The following is a 21,103-nucleotide window of genomic DNA, read 5'->3' on the forward strand; positions in this document are numbered from 1 at the left end:
ATGGTATTGTTGAGAAGAAGCGAGGTTGAGGCATGGTCGAGACTGTGTTGAAGTCAAAGATAGAATTGGAGTGAGCAAATCGGAGTGGAATTGATGTGGAGGAGTTTTGGAGCCTGTTCCCTTAAACTGGGAGTGAGATTGGGTTGCTATAAGTGCCAAGCTGATTTGGAAAGGTAGAAAACGGCCTTGGGCTGGGCAGCGAGGTCTAGGCCCAAAGTGTATCACTGTGCTGGGGTCAAGGCTGTCGTGCATGGCACAATCCAGTGTTTGGACAGTTTAAACACTGGACCAGATAGACTGAAAAGACAGGATGTTGGGACCAGAGGCGAGGGTCGGGCCAATTCTGCTCACTGTTCCACGATGTTCTGATGCACCATCAATAACTCACGCTGAGACGTAGGAAGCAAGGTATCGGCTTTTATTGACTGGAAGAATGAACAACACTACATCCTGGGGAATGAGGCTGGGCAACAGGCCTCAGTCGCCTTTATACAGGGGTCTGTGGGAGGAGCCACAGGAGCAGTCAGCAGGGGTCTGTGGGAGGAGCCACAGGAGCAGTCAGCAGGGGTCTGTGGGAGGAGCCACAGGAGCAGTCAGCAGGGGTCTGTGGGAGGAGCCACAGGAGCAGTCAGCAGGGGTCTGTGGGAGGAGCCACAGGAGCAGTCAGCAGGGGGTCAGTGAGAGGAGCCACAGGAGCAGTCAGCAGGGGTCTGTGGGAGGAGCCACAGGAGCAGTCAGCGGGGGTCTGTGGGAGGAGCCACAGGAGCAGTCAGCAGGGGTCTGTGGGAGGAGCCACAGGAGCAGTCAGCGGGGGTCTGTGGGAGGAGCCACAGGAGCAGTCAGCAGGGGTCTGTGGGAGGAGCCACAGGAGCAGTCAGCGGGGGTCTGTGGGAGGAGCCACAGGAGCAGTCAGCAGGGGGTCAGTGAGAGGAGCCACAGGAGCAGTCAGCAGGGGTCTGTGGGAGGAGCCACAGGAGCAGTCAGCGGGGGTCTGTGGGAGGAGCCACAGGAGCAGTCAGCAGGGGTCTGTGGGAGGAGCCACAGGAGCAGTCAGCGGGGGTCTGTGGGAGGAGCCACAGGAGCAGTCAGCAGGGGTCTGTGGGAGGAGCCACAGGAGCAGTCAGCGGGGGTCTGTGGGAGGAGCCACAGGAGCAGTCAGCAGGGGTCTGTGGGAGGAGCCACAGGAGCAGTCAGCGGGGGTCTGTGGGAGGAGCCACAGGAGCAGTCAGCAGGGGTCTGTGGGAGGAGCCACAGGAGCAGTCAGCAGGGGTCAGTGAGAGGAGCCACAGGAGCAGTCAGACAGGGGTCTGTGGGAGGAGCCACAGGAGCAGTCAGCAGGGGTCTGTGGGAGGAGCCACAGGAGCAGTCAGCAGGGGGTCAGTGAGAGGAGCCACAGGAGCAGTCAGACAGGGGTCTGTGGGAGGAGCCACAGGAGCAGTCAGCAGGGGTCTGTGGGAGGAGCCACAGGAGCTGTCAGACAGGGGTCTGTGGGAGGAGCCACAGGAGCAGTCAGCAGGGGTCTGTGGGAGGAGCCACAGGAGCAGTCAGCAGGGGTCAGTGAGAGGAGCCACAGGAGCAGTCAGCAGGGGTCTGTGGGAGGAGCCACAGGAGCTGTCAGCAGGGGTCTGTGGGAGGAGCCACAGGAGCAGTCAGCAGGGGTCAGTGGGAGGAGCCACAGGAGCAGTCAGCAGGGGTCAGTGGGAGGAGCCACAGGAGCAGTCAGCAGGGGTCTGTGGGAGGAGCCACAGGAGCAGTCAGCAGGGGGTCTGTGGGAGGAGCCACAGGAGCAGTCAGCAGGGGTCTGTGGGAGGAGCCACAGGAGCAGTCAGCAGGGGTCTGTGGGAGGAGCCACAGGAGCAGTCAGCAGGGGTCTGTGGGAGGAGCCACAGGAGCAGTCCAGACAGGTATATGTAGTTCACCACATGTTCACTCCCCTGTCCACGGCACTGAGGCTGTGAGACTATTCTAGTTGCTATGCGCTTAGTGATTTCAAGTTACTGGTGATTTGCCCCGCTGTGTGATGAACTGAGACAGAGGCTAATGGCCTACTCCAGGCTCCGGGCCTATGGACTCAATATGGTTCGGAATGCTGTTGCTTGCTTTTATTGTTTGCATGATTTGTGTTTTTTTCTCTTTCTCTGCACGGTTGGTGGTGGTTTTTTTTTAATAAGGTTCTTTCAAGTTTTGTTCTTTGAGGCTGCCTGTAAGTAGACAGATCTCAAGGTTGTATAATTTATTCTTGGAATCCTTTGTTTTTGGAATTTGAAGTTTGTGTAGCTAACAGTAAAAATGCAAGGTGCGTTGAAATCATTAAAAATTGAAATTGTGTATAGGTATGGTCCTATCAGTCTTATCTGTAGAACATAGAACAGCACATAACAGGCCCTTCGGCCCACAATGTTGTGCCGACCCTAAAACCCTGCCTCCCATATAACCCTGCCTCCCATATAACCCCCCACCTTAAATTCCTCCATATGCCTGTCTAGTAGTCTCTTGAAACTTCACTAGTGTATCTGCCTCCACCACTGACTCAGGCAGTGCATTCCACACACCAACCACTCTCTGAGTGAAAAACCGTCCTCGAATATCCCCCTTGAACTTCCCTCCCCTTACCTTAAAGCCATGTCCTCTTGTATTGAGCAGTGGTGCCCTGGGGAAGAGTGCTGGCTGTCCACTCTGTCTGTTCCTCTTAATATCTTGTACACCTCTATCATGTCTCCTCTCATCCTCCTTCTCTCCAAAGAGTAAAGCCCTAGCTCCCTTAATCTCTGATCATAATCCATACTCTCTAAACCAGGCAGCATCCTAGTAAATCTCCTCTGTACCCTTTCCAATGCTTCCACATCCTTCCTATACTGAGGCAACCAGAACTGGACACAGTACTCCTAACTAGAGTTAGGAGTACGTGTGGCCTAACTAGAGTTTTATAGAGCTGCATCATTACATCGCGTCTCTTAAACTCTATCCCTTGACATGAAAGCTAACACCCCATAAGCTTTCTTAGCTACCCTATCTACCTGTGAGGCAGCTTTCAGGGATCTGTGGACATGTACTCCCAGATCCCTCTGCTCCTCCACTCTACCAAGTATCCTGCCATTTACTTTGTACTCTGCCTTGGAGTTTGTCCTTCCAAAGTGTACCACCTCACACTTCTCCGGGTTGAACTCCATCTGCCACTTCTCAGCCCACTTCTGCATCCTATCAATGTCTCTCTGCAATCTTCGACAATCCTCTACACTATCCACAACATTACCAACTTTTGTGTCATCAGCAAACTTGCCAACCCAACCTTCTACCCCCACATCCAGATCGTTAATAAAAATCATGAAAAGTAGAGGTCCCAGAACTGATCCTTGTGGGACACCACTAGTCACAACCCTCCAATCCAAATGTACTCCCTCCACGACCCTCTGCTTTCTGCAGGCAAGCCAATTCTGAATCCACCTGGCCAAACTTCCCTGGATCCCATGCCTTCTGACTTTCTGAATAAGCCTACCGTGTGGTACCTTGTCAAATGCCTTACTAAAATCCATGTAGTTCACATCCACTGCACTACCCTCATCTATATGCCTGGTCACCTCCTCAAAGAACTCTATCGGGCTTGTTAGACATGATCTGCCCTTCACAAAGCCATGCTGACTGTCCCTGATCAGACCATGATTCTCTAAATGCCCATAGATCCTATCTCTAAGAATCTTTTCCAACAGCTTTCCCACCACAGACGTAAGGCTCACTGGTCTATAATTACCTGGACTATCCCTACTACCTTTTTTGAACAAGGGGACAACATTCGCCTCCCTCCAATCCTCCGGTACCATTCCTGTGGACAACGAGGACGTAAAGATCCTAGCCAGAGGTTCAGCAATCTCTTCCGTTGCCTTGTGGAGCAGCCTGGGGAATATTCCATCAGGCTTTGGGGACTTATCCGTCCTAATGTATTTTAACAACTCCAACACCTCCTCTCCCTTAATATCAACATGAATAGGAATATGATTTCCATTGGCTGGCATTCTGATACCACAGGAAATGTTATATAATATATTGGTAATGTATGCGCATCAGCACTGCCCTTAAAATAACTTCCACAGAGGTAAAGTTGATCAATTGTGAAAGCAATTTTGTTTTTAAAGATTTGGCATTTTATATACTTATGTAAAATTTATGGGTATTGACAGATTCTTAGGATGATTATTCACGCATCTTGGGCTTTAACCCAGGACTCTGATGCTGTGAGGCAGCTGCTCTGCTAGCTGTGCCACTGTGCATTATGTGTATCAGGAAGTTAATGCAGAATTTGTGTAATATTCAAAGTGGAACTTTGGAAGGGATTTAACATGTTAGATCTGCTTCATTATACATTTTCATTTCTTACATAATGCTTGTATATTTAAGAGATTTTGGAGAATACTAAAGAATAGCCTGCAGTTTTCAGCTTACAATTCTGTCTCAGCTTACTGACTTGCACCATATCCTAATGGGTAAACACGAGATAGTATTTGACAAGGAAGGAAAAACATCTGAGATTTCTTTTACTTACTACCCAGGGATCTCGATTATAACTTTGGTTAGCATTTTTGATGCAGATATCCAGCTACACCAAGAGCAGAGTACAAGGGAATGTAACTCTTTTCTCCTTCCATCACGATTTAATATCTATAGAAGAACTCCTAAATAGATAATCAAGAATTTGCAGTAAAATTAACAAGCTCTCAGGAGCCATTAATTAAAATTGCTGGAAAGGCTCATGAGATCAGGCAGCATGCATGGAAATGGAGACATTTCAGATCAGAGATCCTTTGTGAGAACTGGGACTTTGCCATTGTTAACAAAAGGGCCTCTAAATCGAGATGCTAACTCTGTTGCTCTTTCTACAAATGCTGCCTGATCTGCTGAATGCTTCAAGAATTTTCTAGTTTCAGCACTCATTGATTAATTAATTATTCTAAATTATAAATAAGGCAGCAACTTTGGTGAAAGAATATCACTGCTTAAGTTGCCCTGTTCAACGAGAAGCTTCACCCTCCCAACAATGTCTTGTTACAAGTGTCAGCATTAGGCACATAAAATGAAGTAAAGTTACTGTACCAGTCTAATAATTATTTAGAAAACTAGGGCAAGTGATTAGTTGTTACATTAGTATCAATTAGATTTTAGGCCCAGAAGATGATAGTGAAATTTTAAGTTTTGCACATAGTGATGTCAAATTCATGGTGAAATGCCAAGGACAGATACGGATTGTTCAGGAATATGATTTCTACTTTCATTTCACCTACACAATACAAAAGATCCTTTAAAGAGAATACACCGAAAAGAGGTTTTGGTTTGTGTTTTTTTTTGACTACTTCATCTGTAGTACTAGGATGAAAAATAATTATCAGGACATCCATTGCAATGCAAGTAAATGTTATTGGAAAGTTAAGATTCGTTACTGCCAAACAACTTGGACTGAAATAATATTTTTCCTGATAGAAATCATTAACACCATAATCCCTCCAGGCTAGACAAGGAAGCTCAGAGACCTTGGCCTTCATCCTGCCTTGTGCAGCTGATCCTGGACTTCCAGTCAGATCGTCAGCAGGTGGTAAGAGTAGGCTCCCTCAACTCTGCCCATCTGACCCTCAACACAGGAGCCCCTCAGGACTGTGTCCTAAGCCCCCTCCTTTACTCTCTTGTAGATAGCATATAATTGAGAAGTTTTAACATTCCCCAGATATCCTGCCATTTGTACCTTGTGGACAATTAGCCATTAATATAGTATCTTGTGGCATTTATCAACTATAATGATGTGCAAGCATTTGCTCTCTTTCCGGTGTAATATTTCCTGGCTATATTTATCAGGATGATCCTTTAAGGAGTCCTGTAAAAGTGAACAGAAAGTGAATCTGCACAGCAACCTTCATGCTTTTGTGGTGCTCCAAAGCTTTTTACAAATAATTTCCAACTCAGCCAATACATACATAAATCAATGATTGTTCTCCATTTACTACACTTCTTGCATAAGATAAAGAATGTCTAGCTCCAATTTCTTTTAGCGTTAGAGAAAGGAGCATTGCACCTTTTAGTTATGGTTTCGTGTGCATGAATAATATGATGGAAATGACACTCAAGTTAAAGTAATCTGCAGCCAAAGTGCATGGTCCAGTTTACTGGTGGGTTGGACTTCAAATAGAAATGAACACAATCAACAAAGTATGTGCAAAAGAAATTTTATGCATAGCCACAGGCACAAAGGGGTCCACTTTCTTGGCTACTGTCTCTAATTTATGCACTAGATTACACTTTTAATTGTCTTTGATATTGGTTGTGATCAGACAATTTGTATTAATTATGTTGCTTGGGAAGTAACTATTGGTCTGAGTGTAACTACACTTCTCTTCAAGAAACACTGTCATTATGCATCTTCCCCTGTGGAGTGTCAACATTGGTGAGACAGTACATCCATAATCATCTTAGTTAGATATAAGTGTGATACAACCAAGCAAGGGCTGACAATGACAGGCATTGCCTTTATTGCAGGACCTGTAGAAGATGAGCATATGTCAAGTGAAGTAAAAGAGCTGGCTGAAATGGAAAATCATTAAATAGTTAGAAGTTAGGCTGGGCTATGTATTTGTTAGTACTGACATTATTAAATTAAATTATTGTGATCACCTTTCAATTTGAATGTAACAGTGATGATATTTAAAATGGACTTCATTGGTAAAAAATCATTTGGGTTCTGATTAATTATTTTTAGTAAAATGTTCTGGTTTTCTTTTATTTTAGCTGAACTTTTATTGAGAACCAAAGGCCACATTTTCACCATGAGAGCATTTTCACTATGGACAAACATAAGAAATAGGAATCAAAGTAAACCAGTGGATCCCTATGGCCCTGTTTTGCCATTCATCAAAAGCATGGCTGATCCATCTCAAACACACTTTTCTTACCTTATCAATATATTTCTAACATGCAGAAATCCATTGATCAACAGATGCTGTTCGACCTGCAGATTATTTTTTGATTTAGAGTTCAGGATCTGTAGTCTCTTGTGTCCACATCTATTGATGATTGTTTTGAAAGTAGTCGATATATGAACAGCCCACAATGGGAGACAATTCCAAAAATTCACCATTGTTTCATAAGAAGAAACTTGTCTTCATTGCAGTCCAAAGACCGCTGCCTTATTTTGATACTGTGATCCTTAGTTTTTGACTCCTTAGCCATCTACCCCAAAGTGCTCCAAGAAATTTATACCTTTTGTTGAGATCATCTTTCATTCTTCTGCACTAACCCAGTCCATTCAAACTCTTTTAAGATTGGCCTGCAATTTCTGGAATAAACCTTGTAAATCCCCTCTGCACTCTTGAGCAAGTATGCCCCCTATTTTAGTAAAAGAGGCCTAACTGTAAACAGTCATCCAGACATGGCCTCAATAAAACCCCACTTAATTGACATAAAAGATAAGGTTTTAATAAAAAAATATTTTAGGGTACTGTACTAGAATGCTGTAATGCCAGTTCTTATAAGATACAAAGCTCTGTGATGTAGAGCTCTGTATGGATTTTCGTGCGTAGCCCAAAAACACTGTTTCTGCAACTGTCGGTAGGGATAAAGAAAACACCCGATCACTGTTGTACATTTTTTTTTCAAAGGCAAGTAAAAATGAACAATATAAACTCCGATAACAGAGCTTTAAAACTGATGGGCAATCCGAATCCGCCCTGTTCCTGCCGGGCACATTAGGTTGAAATCTGGGTTTATTCACAGATTTGCTGAACAATTTGATGCCTAGTCTTGGCTTGGTTTTTAGCATTTCATCCGTTATCGGGGAGAATAGTCTCTACAGGACTACATTATAGATTGCCCCGTTTCCAAACGTCACAGCTTTCTCTATAATGTGAGTGATTCGAGCTTATGTCAGTAGTCACAGTACATCTGTTATTGTCTGCCCGGCATTTTCACAGGCTGCCAGAAAGCATCTGCATCAATCGGCGGGCTTCACATCCCGGAGGTAGCTGCAGGACCTATCGTTTTCGCAGCCAATTGGAACGAGCGTGAGCTGCTCCTACGGGATCCGCCGCTGTGTGTCTCCAGTGCCCACGGCGGCATGCTGTGTGACAGTAGCCACGGACAGGGCATTAAGGGCAGCGAATAGAAGCTGATGCAGCAAGGATAAGAGGTGTGGCAGTGCCTTGTTGAGGCACCAGCGCCGAGACAAGAGCGGGATCGTTCAGGCTTTCCCGCCAGTGTGCAATAACGGGAGCTCTTGGTGGATGGCTGAAGTGTGCCCTTTGGGTGGCTGGGCGTGGAACTGACGGTCTGCTGCCACCGAACACCCGCTCGGGCTGCCCAATCCAGTTAGTATAAATACAAAAATTTATAAAGAAAGGCGAAGCAGATGTAGCTTAAAGGACGGCAGCTCCAATTGTATAAAATATAACAAAGAATCAAACATAATTCTATTTTAGCTGTGCAGTTGTGATTCTCGAGGAACTGGACTCAAGTGAGGCTGTGTTCAGGCTCGTCCAGTGATGATATTGGTATGGCTTTAACTGTTGAACTTTGCATTACTGTGTGAATGGCCAGTTTATCGTTGAGATTCCGTGCGAGGAATATATGAGGTGGGATTTGATTCGCAGTTCGCAAGCTCAAATCGGAACAGCGGAGGGTTCTGTATTGATTGCTTTTCTTTTCACTCTGGACTCTATCTTTCCGGTAGTGCTAAATGTAACTTGTATTCCTTTTTGCAGGGGGCACTGTTGACAAGGACCTTCGACACTATCTCAATTTACGGTTCCAAAAGGGTTCGGTTGACCACGAGCTTCAGCAGATTATCCGCGATAACCTGTATTTGCGGACCGTGCCATGTAAGTATCGTGCTTTTGCTGAGGTTCAGACAAGAAGCGAAGAGCCGAAATGGTTAAAGAGCTACAGTAGTACCCTTAGAGTCGGTGAAAATTAGTTTGGTATTTTAAATAATAGTCTATAAAAGTAAAATAAATTACGTCGATTCGAACCCTTGAAAATAACAGTAATATGTGCGAACCAGAATCTACTATTCGTTATATTCGATATTTTTGGTATTCAGCATTTTATTCTTGATAAAACCTTCGTTTTAAAATATCGGTTGAAAGAAAAGCATTGGAGGGAAATCGTAACATTGGGGAAAGATAAAGGACAAGGATCTTCCATTTTCTAGAACTGGTTTGTTTTCCAACAGAAATAGTTATGTCTCTGCCTGCTTTTTAGATAGCTGCGAATTTATTTCGATTTTTAAAGAACTCATACTTTATATGAACAAAACATAGCTAATCAAGTAAGTTATAATGTGAAAACTTTTTATGTCAAATTGAAATGTATATTAAACTAAAATTAAGAGTGCTTCAGTTGCTGCAATGACTTTGAACTTAATTCAAAATGGAATTTTAAAAAACCATCAATTCCAAATAAATAACTATGGGATATGGAGATCATGGATATTTGGCATCTTTTATGAGGTTGTATGCAGATATTGTTACAAAGGTAACACCAATTAAATCAATATTTGCATCATAACCTGACATGAGTTTCAGGTTATTAAAGTACATATAAAATTGGTTATGATAGAATAGAAATTGGTGTAGTTGGTTGTATAGTTTCACTTGTATCATTGAGAAAAATAAAAAAGCAGTACTCTACCTGTAATATTCAATACTTGTAATTCATCTTACTGAAATTAATTGTGCATATTTCTTGAGAAATGGCTTTAATTCTGAGTATTTGGACAAATTTTGGTATAAACTAATCTGGAATTAATTTACAAAAATATTAGTGATAGCATTACTTATTTCATGTTTAGTTGCACTAAAGAGTGGACTCTTAGTTTATGGGTGGTGCTGGAGGTGTAAAATAGATGGATGGTATACCAGTAAGGAAAAAAGTGAGTCAATATATACTAGAAAAGAATAAATAGGTAGAGAAGTAAACCATGCAGTTATTTGATCCTCCACTGCTGCTCATTAAGATCATTACTGATCTTCTGTCTCTTGTGTCATTTTCCAGCATTGTCCCTATGTGTCTTAATTCTCTTAGTGTCCAGAAGTCAGTCAATTAATCAATCTGTATATTGAATGAACACAGTAACAGTCTGTCCATTTACCTCCAAGGCAGAATATTCCAGAGGTTCACCATCCTCAAGTAAAGAACGTTCACTTTGTTTCAGCCCCCTTATTCTCAATCTGTTTTCCTGGTTCCAGGCTCTTCAGCCAGGGCATATAGTCTCCTTAGATCAAGCTTATCAGGCCCTTTTTGTACTTCATTGAGGTTGCATCCTTTTTTTTAGGCAAGTGATCCAAAACTGCATACCAGGTGTGGTCTCCACAAATCTCTGTATAATTAATACTTCCACGCCCCCAATAGCTTCTCACATCACATACTTGCACTCAGAAATGTATTTTTGTTGGTTGGGCTGCTGTGAGAAACTGGAATACACATTTTACAGTATAAACTCATAAGTGCCAGATTTTAAGAAATGGCATTAATCTCTATGCATATTTTAAGTGCATTTACATGTATATTTTGAACACTGATATGATAATTACTTCATTCTGGAGTAATGAAAACATGAAGTAAAAATAAATAATGAAAAATTTCAATCATAAGCAATTTCTGCCAAATGTTTAACTGATTAGTTTTCTTTTCCTTGTCAATTGATTTACCATTGTACTTTGTGGGAAGCTGTTTAATTTTGTATAATTTGTTCAGGATATGTGGGTGAGACTAGCAGGGCTAGTATTTTCAGTCCATTTAATTGCCGCTGAACTGAAGAGTCAATCTTCAATTAAGAGTCAATCATATTGGTAAGAAAGGGGTTACACATAAATCAGACCAGGTAATGCTGCAGATTTCCTTCTTTGAACCACTCTTGCCTGATAATTATTGCCTCAAATAATTATTCTTAGAAGTTTGACACAGATATAATAAATTACATAAAGCAATGCTTTACAATCAAGTTATGTGTATTACTGGTTAGCTAAGCATCTGTTGTAGGAACATGTTAGTTGTTCAGAAAACTAACCAATAGAAAGACTTTGAGAAGCTATTTAATATGGTACGCCATTGTACGTTATTGTGGAAAATGAAAACCCATGACAGAGAAGGTAACATATTGACTGACATATAGTGACATAGAGAGAGGTTTGGCTGGCTAACAGAGAACTCAGATTGGCAAAATGTAATGTGGTGTTCTGAGATCTCAACTTTCTACATTTTATATAAATGACTTGGATAAAACCATAGAAGTTACTATAGATGGATTAATAAAATGGGCAAAGATCTGGTAAATTAAATATAATGGAGAAAAACATGACGTCTGTTTGCAAAAGGCTTGTATGTAGCTACCGCACATAAAAGGCTAACTGAATCGCAACATTTATTACAGGGAACAATGCAAAATTGGGGAGGTTGTGCTTCAGGTATAAAGCACACTGGTAAGGTCAGCTCTGAAATCTATATACAGCATTTGCCTTATTTAAAGAAAGATGTTGATGCCTTGAAAACAGTTCAAGGAAGTTTTAAGAGGCTAATATCTGGTCTTATGAGGAACAATTGGATTAGGCTTGTATCTGCGATAGTTCAGTAGAATGAAAGGGGGGTTGTTTGAATGATATTGAAAATGGATGTGGAGTGAATGTTTGATTTTCTGGGGAAATCAAGAAGCTGGGGTTACTGTTGAAGGGGTTTCCATTTAAGAAATGAAGAAAAACATTTCACCTAAAATGATGGAAACAGTACTGGAGTATTTTTAAGACCAAGGTAAATAGGTATTTGATAAACAAGAGTATGAAAGGTTACTGGGAGTGGATTGGAATGTGTTGACATCAAAGTCAGATCACCCATAATCTTACTATTTGATGAAATAGTCTTGGGAGTATACTAATCCTCCCAATTCATTTGTTTGTAAGTATTTCAATCAACTAGGTTTTTTTTAAAAATAGAGCAGAATTAGTAAGTGGAAAATTACTTAGAGGTACTATTTCTTTGCATTTTGGAAAAAGACCAGTTTCAAGAATAGATTTTTTTTCCTTTTGGATAATTTCTTATTTTCAAAGCTGGTTTGCTCGAAACTTCAATTTCTTGGGGATCTTTGGTGTGAAATATGAATAGTGACATCAAGCAGGCTGTACAGACTTTACGTTGAGGAATTCTCATTGATTTTGAATTGGAAAGTTTAATAAAACACAGTATTAAGGCAATGTGCAATAAACGGTGAATCTTACTCATGAAACTTAAATAGAAGCTGCAATATATTATTTTAGAAAGTAAAATAACTATTTTTAAAATCCAGTTAATTTTTGATATTTGTACAAGAATAAAACTCCACAAAAACTATTGTAACCCTCAGGCTCACCCAGCTCGCGTTCATCTAGGGGAAAACAGCCTTTGGCCCCGCCAAACTGGGTAATCACATTTGTGTGGATGCTGTGAAACGTACCCCCTGTTACAAACCCACAACGCAAAATATCAGACAGTACACCAGATGCAATTTGGTGCAGTCTGGAGACTGCAGACCAACCTGTTCTCACCAGACTTTATGAATCTTAATCTGAATATAGGGTTAGTAATGAAAATAAACAAAAAAAGGCCCAAGTCAAAGTCAAAGTTCCAGTTGGAGCTCACTCAGTAGTCATCCTTTCACCATCAATCTCCTCCGAACGTCACCAACCTTCAGACCTCGGATCCCAGTCCACTCCGTCTGGTGTTCTACCAGCGTTCTCCACACGTCTTCCCTCTTCATCTTTCCTCAACAAAAGCCCACGAAAACCCAGCTCCCAGACACACAAGAAAGAACAACATGCCCTCATTGGCTAACCCCTGCATACCAACCTTGTTATCTCCTAGCCATAGCCCAAACATTGCTGCTACAGAGAAATCGTTACATCAGCAGTGAAACATTTCAAAGAAGCCATTACACAATATTTGTCTTTCAAGTACAAGTTCAGCCAATCAGAAACTCACTTCCATCTTGTAGTACAGACTTTAATATTTTTAGGAATAATCACAGGTCAGATGCAGGTGTTCTGCTAACACATTGGATATAATGCAGTCGATTAATTAGGGAACATTAATTTTATTGCATAGCTGAATTGGTTATAAAGCGATTTTGATCAGGAACTAGAAAAATCACTTGGGAGTTACTTGGGAAATTGGCGAACAAAAATGGGGGGGGGGGAAGGGAGAGAACCCTGTTTACTTGTAATCTATCCACAGCAATCAGACGATCATGCAACATTGTCTCATTGTCTGTTAAGAACATAGGCTGCTAGTTTCACAGTGGGAGGTCATTAGAAATTAACAAGAATTGTTTCTATTGATATGTGTGGAACAATGCTCTATTGAACAATGGCAACACACAGCCTTTAGCTCTTCTAATTTGTAGTAACAAAATGAGATTATAACTTTTGAAAATGCCTTTATTATTGAAATTCCTGTGGCGGAAAGAATCTGAGGTTGTCTAGCCCCTAACCTTTTTACCCCATTAACACAATTGTTTTTATAATGTGATTTTCTATAATGTAGGGTTTCTAAGGAATGACATAGTTGCAGTATAGAACTCCATGCCCTTCACAAGCCACACAAAATGCTGGAGGAACTCAGCAGGCCATACAGCTTCTATGGAAAAGAGTAAACAACTGACGTTTTGGGCCGCAACCCTTCATCAGGAATCCTTCTGTATTCTACTGATGTTTCATCAGGAATCCTGAGGAAGGGTCTCAGCCTGAAACATTGACTGTTCACTCTTTTTCATAGATGCTGCCTGGTCTGCTGAGTTCATCCAGCATTGTGTATGAGTCACTCTGGATTTCCAGCATCTGCAGATTTTTCTCATGTTTGTGATATGTCATGCCCTTCAATTTTTCCAGTTTTACTAATTATCATGAGGTAGATTGCATTACAACACATGGTATGGTTGAGCAAGGAATTATTGATAGTTTTTGGATTTCACACTTAACTATATAGATGCTTATTCCAGGTGTTGCCAACAATTTCACAAAGTCCTTAAGGCAAATACTGACTTTATTATTGCAATTTCAAATTCTTCACTATGAATTTATTTTAAAAGTGAAAATATTCTACCAGGTTCCATGAAGTGACAATGAAGAAGAATACCAAATAATATTGTTGACTTGAATGGTATTATGTAGTTCAAATTGTTCAGTATCAGGAAATGTTTTATTGTCTAATGATTATAGGATCATAAGACAAAGGAGCAGAATTAGGCCAGATGGCCCATTGAGTCTGCTCTGGCATTTCATCATGGCTGATCCATTTTCTTCTCAACCCCAATCTCCTTCCTTTGCCCTGTAACCATTCACACCATGACTAATCACAAACTTATCAACCTCCACCTTAAATAAACCCAAAGACCAGGCCTCCACAGCTGCCACAGATTCATCACCCTCAGCTAAAGAAATTTCTCCTCATCTCCAATTTAAATGGATGTCCCTCTATTCTTAGGTTGTGCCCTCTGGTCATAGACTCCCCCACCATAGAAATATCCCCTCCACATCCACTCTATTGAGGCCTTTCAGCAATCAAAAGGCTTCATTGAGATCCCCCTCATTCTTCTAAATTCCAGCCCAGAGCCATCAATTGCTCCTCATAATGTAAGCATTACATTCCTGGAAACATTGAAACCTCTCCAACGTCAGCACATCCTTTCTTAAATAAGGGCCCAAAACTGCTCACAATACTCTCAGGTGAAGCCTCGCCTGTGTCTTATAAAGCCTCAGCATTCCATCCTTGTTTTTATGTTCTAGTCTTCTTGAAATGAATTCTAACCGCATTTGCCTTCCTCACCACAGACTCAACCTGCAAAATAACTTTTAGGGAATCCTGCACAATGACACCCAAGTCCCTTTGTACCTTGGATTTTTGAATGTTCTCCCCGTATAGAAAATAGTCAATGCTTTTATCCCTTCTGCTGAAATGTTTGACCATATACTTTCCAGCACTTTATTCCATTTGCTTTTTCTTTGCCTGTTTTCCTAATCTGTCCAAGTCCTTCTGAAGCCTCCCTGCTTCCTCAAGACTACCTGCACTCCATCTGTCTTTGTATTCCATCAATTCCATCCTCCAAGTCATTGGCATACAACGTAAAAAGAAGTGGTCCAAACACCAACCCCTGTGGAATACCACTAGTCACTTGCAGCCAGTTAGAAAAGGCACTCTTTTTTCCCACTCTTTGCCTCTTGCCATCAGCCAATGCTCTATCCATGCCAGTAATATCTTTCCTGTAATACCATGGGCTCTGAAAGATGTTCTGAAAATCCAAGAACAAAACATCCAACAATTCTCTTTTGTCTATCCTGCTTGTTATTTCCTCAAAGAATTCTAATAGATTTGCTTTGAAAGATTTTCCCTGGAGGAACCATGCTGACTTTGCCCTATTTTATCATGTGCCTCCAAGTACCCCAAAACCACATCCTTAACAATTGGCTCCTACATCTTCCCAGCCACTATGGTCAGGCTAACTGGGTATAATTTCCTTTCTTCTGCTTCCCTCCCTTCTTAAAGAGTAGAGTGAGATTTGCAATTTTCTATTCATCCGGAACCATTCCAGAATCTAATGATTCTTGAAAGATCATTACTAGTGCCTTCACAATCTCTTCAGTTACCTCTTTGACAACCCTAGGCGTAGTCCATCTGGTACAGGTGACTTGTCTATCTTCAGACTTTTCTGTTTCCCAAACACCTTCTCCCTAGTAATAGTAACTGCCCTCACAACTGCCTGCTGACACTCTGGAACATTCAGCATACTGCTCGTGTCTTTCACAGTAAAGACTGGTGCAAAATATTTATTCAATTTGTCCACCATTACTCTCTCCAGCGTCATTTTCCAGCGGTCAAATAACTACTCTCACCTCTCTTTTACTTGTATATCTGGAAAAAAATTTCTGGTATTCTCTTTTAATTTGTATCTTTCTTAGCTGTGTAAATTTTTGAAGGTAGTATGCATTGCAATTTATATTCTTGTGTGTGATTTGATAAATAATTTTTTCTAATTTGCCTCATTTAAATAGTTCAATAAGAGTAGAAGCAGTGCTACATGGGCAATTGAAAGAAATTAATTAAATGCATTGTTAGAAGGAGTGAAGGTGCAATGTGGCAAGCCAGCTGTAATGAAGAAAATGGCTGGAGAGAATCTGTAACTCCAAATTTATCAAAACAAGCTGACTTACATTTCCAAAATGCAACATGCTCTGCACACCACTGTCTGAGTAAAGTCCTGATGTTCGATTCATTTCTTTTGACTTGAAGTAGTAGGATAGCTGGATTTAGAGTTTCTAACATCACTGTTCATGTGCATACTCAGTGGTCACTTTATTTGGTACATCCTGCAGCTAATAACGTGGCCACTGAGTGTATGTTTGTGGTTTTCTGCTGCTGTAGGCTATTACTTCATGTTCTGCATTAAGTGACGTTCTTTTGTACACCACTGTTGTAATGCATGATTATTTGAGTTACTGTTGCCTTCTTGTCAGCTTGACCCAGTCTGGCCATTCTTCTCTGACCACAGTAATAAGGCATTTTCATCTATAGAATAGCTGCTCACTGGATGTGTTTTTTAACCACCAGTCTCTGTAAAGTCTAGAGTCTGTTATGCGTGAAAACCCTAGGAGATCAGCAGCTTCTGAGCTTCTCAAACCTCCCTGTAGGGTACCAACAATCATTCCACAGTCAGAGTCATTTAGACCATATTTCTTCTCCATTCTGATGTTTAGCCTGAACAACATTTGAACCTCTTGACTATGACTGCATGCTTTTATGCACTGTATTGCTGATGTATGATTGACTGATTACATCTTTCCATTAATGTGCAGGTGTAAAGATGTATCTAATAAAGTGGCCACTGAGTGTATACATCTTGTAATCTCTTGACAAGAGTTGAGCCTGGTGGGAAACCAAATGCAAGCATTCCCCTTGGATCATTCAACCAAACAAATCTTCATATTGTATCATTCATTGTTCAGGTTACCAAAGAATATGTACTTCATATTTCTCATCGGGCAGGTACTATAAATGAATTCAGACAGATAAAGCTGCACAAACAATTGTGGTTGGTGAATTGAATATCAGAATCGTACATCAGCTATGTGCAATGTACAACTTGAAAACTAAAATATACAAATAGATAAATGAAGGATGCTTTTTGCCAACTTCAGGTTTGTCAGGAAGCCTACTAGAATATTTCTAGCCGAATTGCTGATATTCTTAGCTAGCTATTTAACATGTTACAAAGAACTCTACTCCCATCTCCTGAAATGTTCTCTGCACCCCCTCTGAAGACTTCTTGCAGGCTGCAGTATTTGCAGTTGAACATTCCAATATCTTTTGCTCTGAGCCAGCTGAGGATGAAGTGAGCATTGTTGCAAAATTAAAATTAACGCAACGCCCAGATAATGTGATATCACAGAGGAAATGTTGAAATTCTGAGACATAACAACTAGGTTATGGTTTTTTAGTAAACATGGAGGACAAATTTAATACAAACAGATTGGAATGGGATCTTATTACCCTCTTATAAAGGAAAAAGTCACAGATGCAAGAAATATTTTGGCATTAAATTACTCTTCTGCTCAGGAAATTATTCACATAATTCAGCTGGCTAAAGTTGAAAACAAACTTTTCAAAAATTACTACAAAGAACAAAACAGTTTTACATCCAGATACTAAGCCATAGCTACATTACATTGATTCCTGGTCTTGCTAACACGTTGAGAGTTTTTGCAAGCCTTTTAGCACAAGAAAATAAGAAACAAGTTGAAACAGATCCATGAAGCTTTTCAAGGCTGCTCCATCATTCATTAAGACCATGGCTGATCTATCTCAGTGATATTATCCAACACTATCCCCATATCTCTTGATTTTCTTAATACCCAGCAATCTATTGATCTGTGTTTTAAATGATGACAGATCTTCCACATTCTTGCAGGAAAGAGAGTTCAAAAATTTTGCCATCCCCAAGTGCCATGTTGCTGAGACTTTGGTGAGAGGAGGCTGAGCAGGTAAGAATGGGCAAGTCTAGGTACATTTTTCTTAGAATTATTCTCCCTATTAGAGAAACTGGGATGCGAGTCAGAGCAGTGGTATGTCCCTCCTGCAGGATGTGGGAAATCAGGGAGATTGTCATTTTCCTTGATTACTTCACCAATAGGAAGTGGGACCAACTGCAGCTATGACAATGTGAAGGAACTGGAGCTGGAGTTGGATGCTGAGAGTATCACAAACAGGATTTGGTAAGATAGGTCACAGGTAAGCTGCAGGGTGCAGATAGTTGGATGACTGTCAGGAGATGTAAAAGCAAGAGACAGACAGTACAGGATCCCCTAGGGGCCATTTCTCTGAGCACCAGTATATCCTTTGGAGGTGGGGAGGTGAGAGGGGGATGGAAAACTGATCTCTGTAGGAACAGCAGCAACACCCAAGTTGGTGTCACTGAGACCAGCTCTGAGGCTTAGCAGGTAAGGAGAAATCAGGTAGGCTGGTAGTGTTAGGATATTCGATAGTTAGAGGGACAGACAGGGAGGTGTCTCCCAGGTGGTGCCAGAGTCAGAGGCATAAGATCATTAGACATAGGAGCAGATTTAGGCCATTTAGCCCATCGAATCTGCTTCGCCATTTAATCATGGCTGATCCTTTTTTTCTCCTCTCAACCCCATTTCCTGGCCGTCTCCCTGTAACCTTTCATGCCATGTCCAATCAAGAACCTATCAATTTCTGCCTTAAATACACCCAACGACCTGGCCTCCGCAGCTGCCGGTGGCAACAAATTCACCAGCCTCTGGCTAAAGAAATTTCTCCGTATTTCTGTTTTGAATACACACACCTCTATCCTGAACATCTGAAAGGTTCAATGAGATCCCTCTCATCCTTCTGAATTCCAGTGAGTACAGGCCCAGAGCCATCAAACATTCCTTATATGATAACCCTTTAATTCCTGGAATTATCCTTGTGAACCTCCTCTGGACCCTCTCCAATGCCAGCACATCTCCTAAGATGAGGAGCCCAAAACTGTACGCAATACTCAAGGTGAGGCCTCACCAGTGCCTTATAAAGCCGCAGCATCACATCATTGCTCTTGTATTCTAGACTGCTTGAAATGAATGAACATTGCATTTGCCTCCCTCACCACTGACTCAACCTGCAAGTTAACCTTTAGGGTGTTCTGCACAAGGGCTCCCAAATCCCTTTGCATCTCAGATTTTTGGATTTTCTCCCCATTTAGAAAATAGTCCGCACATTTATTTCTCCTACCAAAATGCATGACCGTGCATTTTCCAACATTATATTTCTTGCCCATTCTCCTAATCTGTCCAAGTTCTTATGCATCCTATCTGTTTCCTCAACACTACCTAACCCTCCACCAATCTTTATGTCATCTGCAAACTTGGCAACAAAACCATCTATTCTGTCATCTAAATCATTTACATACAGCATAAAAAGAAGTGGTCCCAACACTGACCCCTGCGGAGCACCACTAATCACTGGAAGCCAACCAGACAAGGATCCTTTTTTTCCCTCTCGTTGCCTTCTTCCAATTAGCCAATGCTCCAACCATCTTAGTAACTTTTCTGTAATACCAAGGGCTCTTAACTTGGTAAGCAGCCTCATGAGTGGCACCTTGTCAAAGGCCTTCTGGAAGTCCAAATATACACCATCCACTGCATCTCCTTTATCTGTCCTACTTGTAATCTCCTCAAAGAATTCCAACAGGTTCGTCAGGCAGGATTTTCCCTGAAGGAAACAATGCTGACTTTGCCCGATCTTGTCCTATGTCACCAGGTACTCCATCACCTCATCCTTAACAATTGACTCTAACATCTTCCCAACCACTGAGATTAGGCTAGCTGGTCTATAATTTCCTTTCTGCTGCCTTCCTCCTTTCTTAAAGAGTGGAGTGACATTTGCAATTTTCCAGTCCTCTGGCACCATGCCAGAGTCCAATGATTTTTGAAAGATCATTTCTAATGCTGCCACAATCTCTAATGCTACCTCTTTCAAAACCCTAGGGTGCAGTTCATCTGGTCCAGGTGACTGATATACCCTGAAGTCTTTCAGCTTTTTAAGCACTTTCTCCCTTGTAATAGTAACTGCAATCACTTCTCTTCCTTTATACACTACAACATCTGGCACACTGCTAGTGTCTTCCATAGAGAAGACTGATGCAAAATAATCATTTAGTTCATCTGCTATCTCCTTGTCCCTCGTTATTATTTCTCCTGCCTCATTTTCTAGTGGTCCTATATACACTTTCATCTCTCTTTTACTTTTTATATACTTGAGAAAGCTTTTACTATCCACTTTGATATTATTTGCTAGCTTGCTTTCATATTTCATCTTTTCCCTTCTAATAATTAGTTACTCTCCGTAGGTTTTTAAAAACTTCCAATCCTCTATCTTTCCACTAATTTTTGCTTTGTTGTATGCCGTCTCTTTTGTTTTTACATTGGCTTTGACTTCCCTTGTCAACCATGGTTGTACTATTTTGCCATTTGAGTATTTCTTCACTTTTGGAATACACGTGTCCTGCACCTTCCTCATTTTTCCCAGAAATGCATGCCATTGCTGTTCTGCTGACATTCCTGCCAGCAGCTCCTTCCAATTTACTTTGGCCAACTCATCTCTCATACCACTGAAATACTGCTATGTCAGACTTTACTTTCTCCCTATCAAGTTTCAAGTTGAACTCAGTCATATTATGATCACTGGTTCCTAAGGGTTCTTTTACCTTAAGCTTCCTAATCGACCCCTGTTCATTACATAACACGCGATCCAGTATAGCTGATCCCCTAGTAGGCTCAACAACAAACTGCTCGAAGAAGCCATCTCTTAGGCAATCAGCAACCTCTCTCTCTTGAGATCCATTACCAACCTGATTTTCCCAATTGACTTGCATGTTATAATCTCCCATGACTCTCATAATATTGCTGTTTTGACAAGCCTTTTCTATTTCCTCCTGTAATCTGTGGTCCACCTTCCAGCCTAGGTAGGGAGGCCTGTATATAACTGTCATTAAGGTCCTTTTACCCTTGCAATTTCTTAACTCAGTCCACAAGGATTCAACATCTTCCCATCCTAT

At 41.4% G+C, this 21,103-nt stretch overlaps 1 protein-coding gene across 20 annotated transcripts in view; it reads left to right on the plus strand.

The window, feature by feature from the left end:
- magi2a (membrane associated guanylate kinase, WW and PDZ domain containing 2a) overlaps nt 1–21,103 on the plus strand; it is a 556,955-nt gene that overhangs the window by 119,218 nt on the left and 416,634 nt on the right. For 18 of the 20 annotated variants that reach the window (XM_073066607.1, XM_073066606.1, XM_073066590.1 and 15 more), the window contains exon 2: nt 8,733–8,849. In XM_073066607.1, the coding sequence (XP_072922708.1) occupies nt 8,733–8,849 (117 nt within the window). Of the gene's footprint in view, nt 1–7,993; nt 8,340–8,401; nt 8,523–8,732; nt 8,850–21,103 lie in introns of those variants that run through there. The other 2 variants (XM_073066599.1, XM_073066600.1) reach the window with 2 other exon arrangements.

The sequence above is a fragment of the Hemitrygon akajei genome, chromosome 14 (assembly GCF_048418815.1).
Source record: "Hemitrygon akajei chromosome 14, sHemAka1.3, whole genome shotgun sequence".
In the NCBI taxonomy this organism is placed as follows: Eukaryota; Metazoa; Chordata; class Chondrichthyes; order Myliobatiformes; family Dasyatidae; genus Hemitrygon; species Hemitrygon akajei.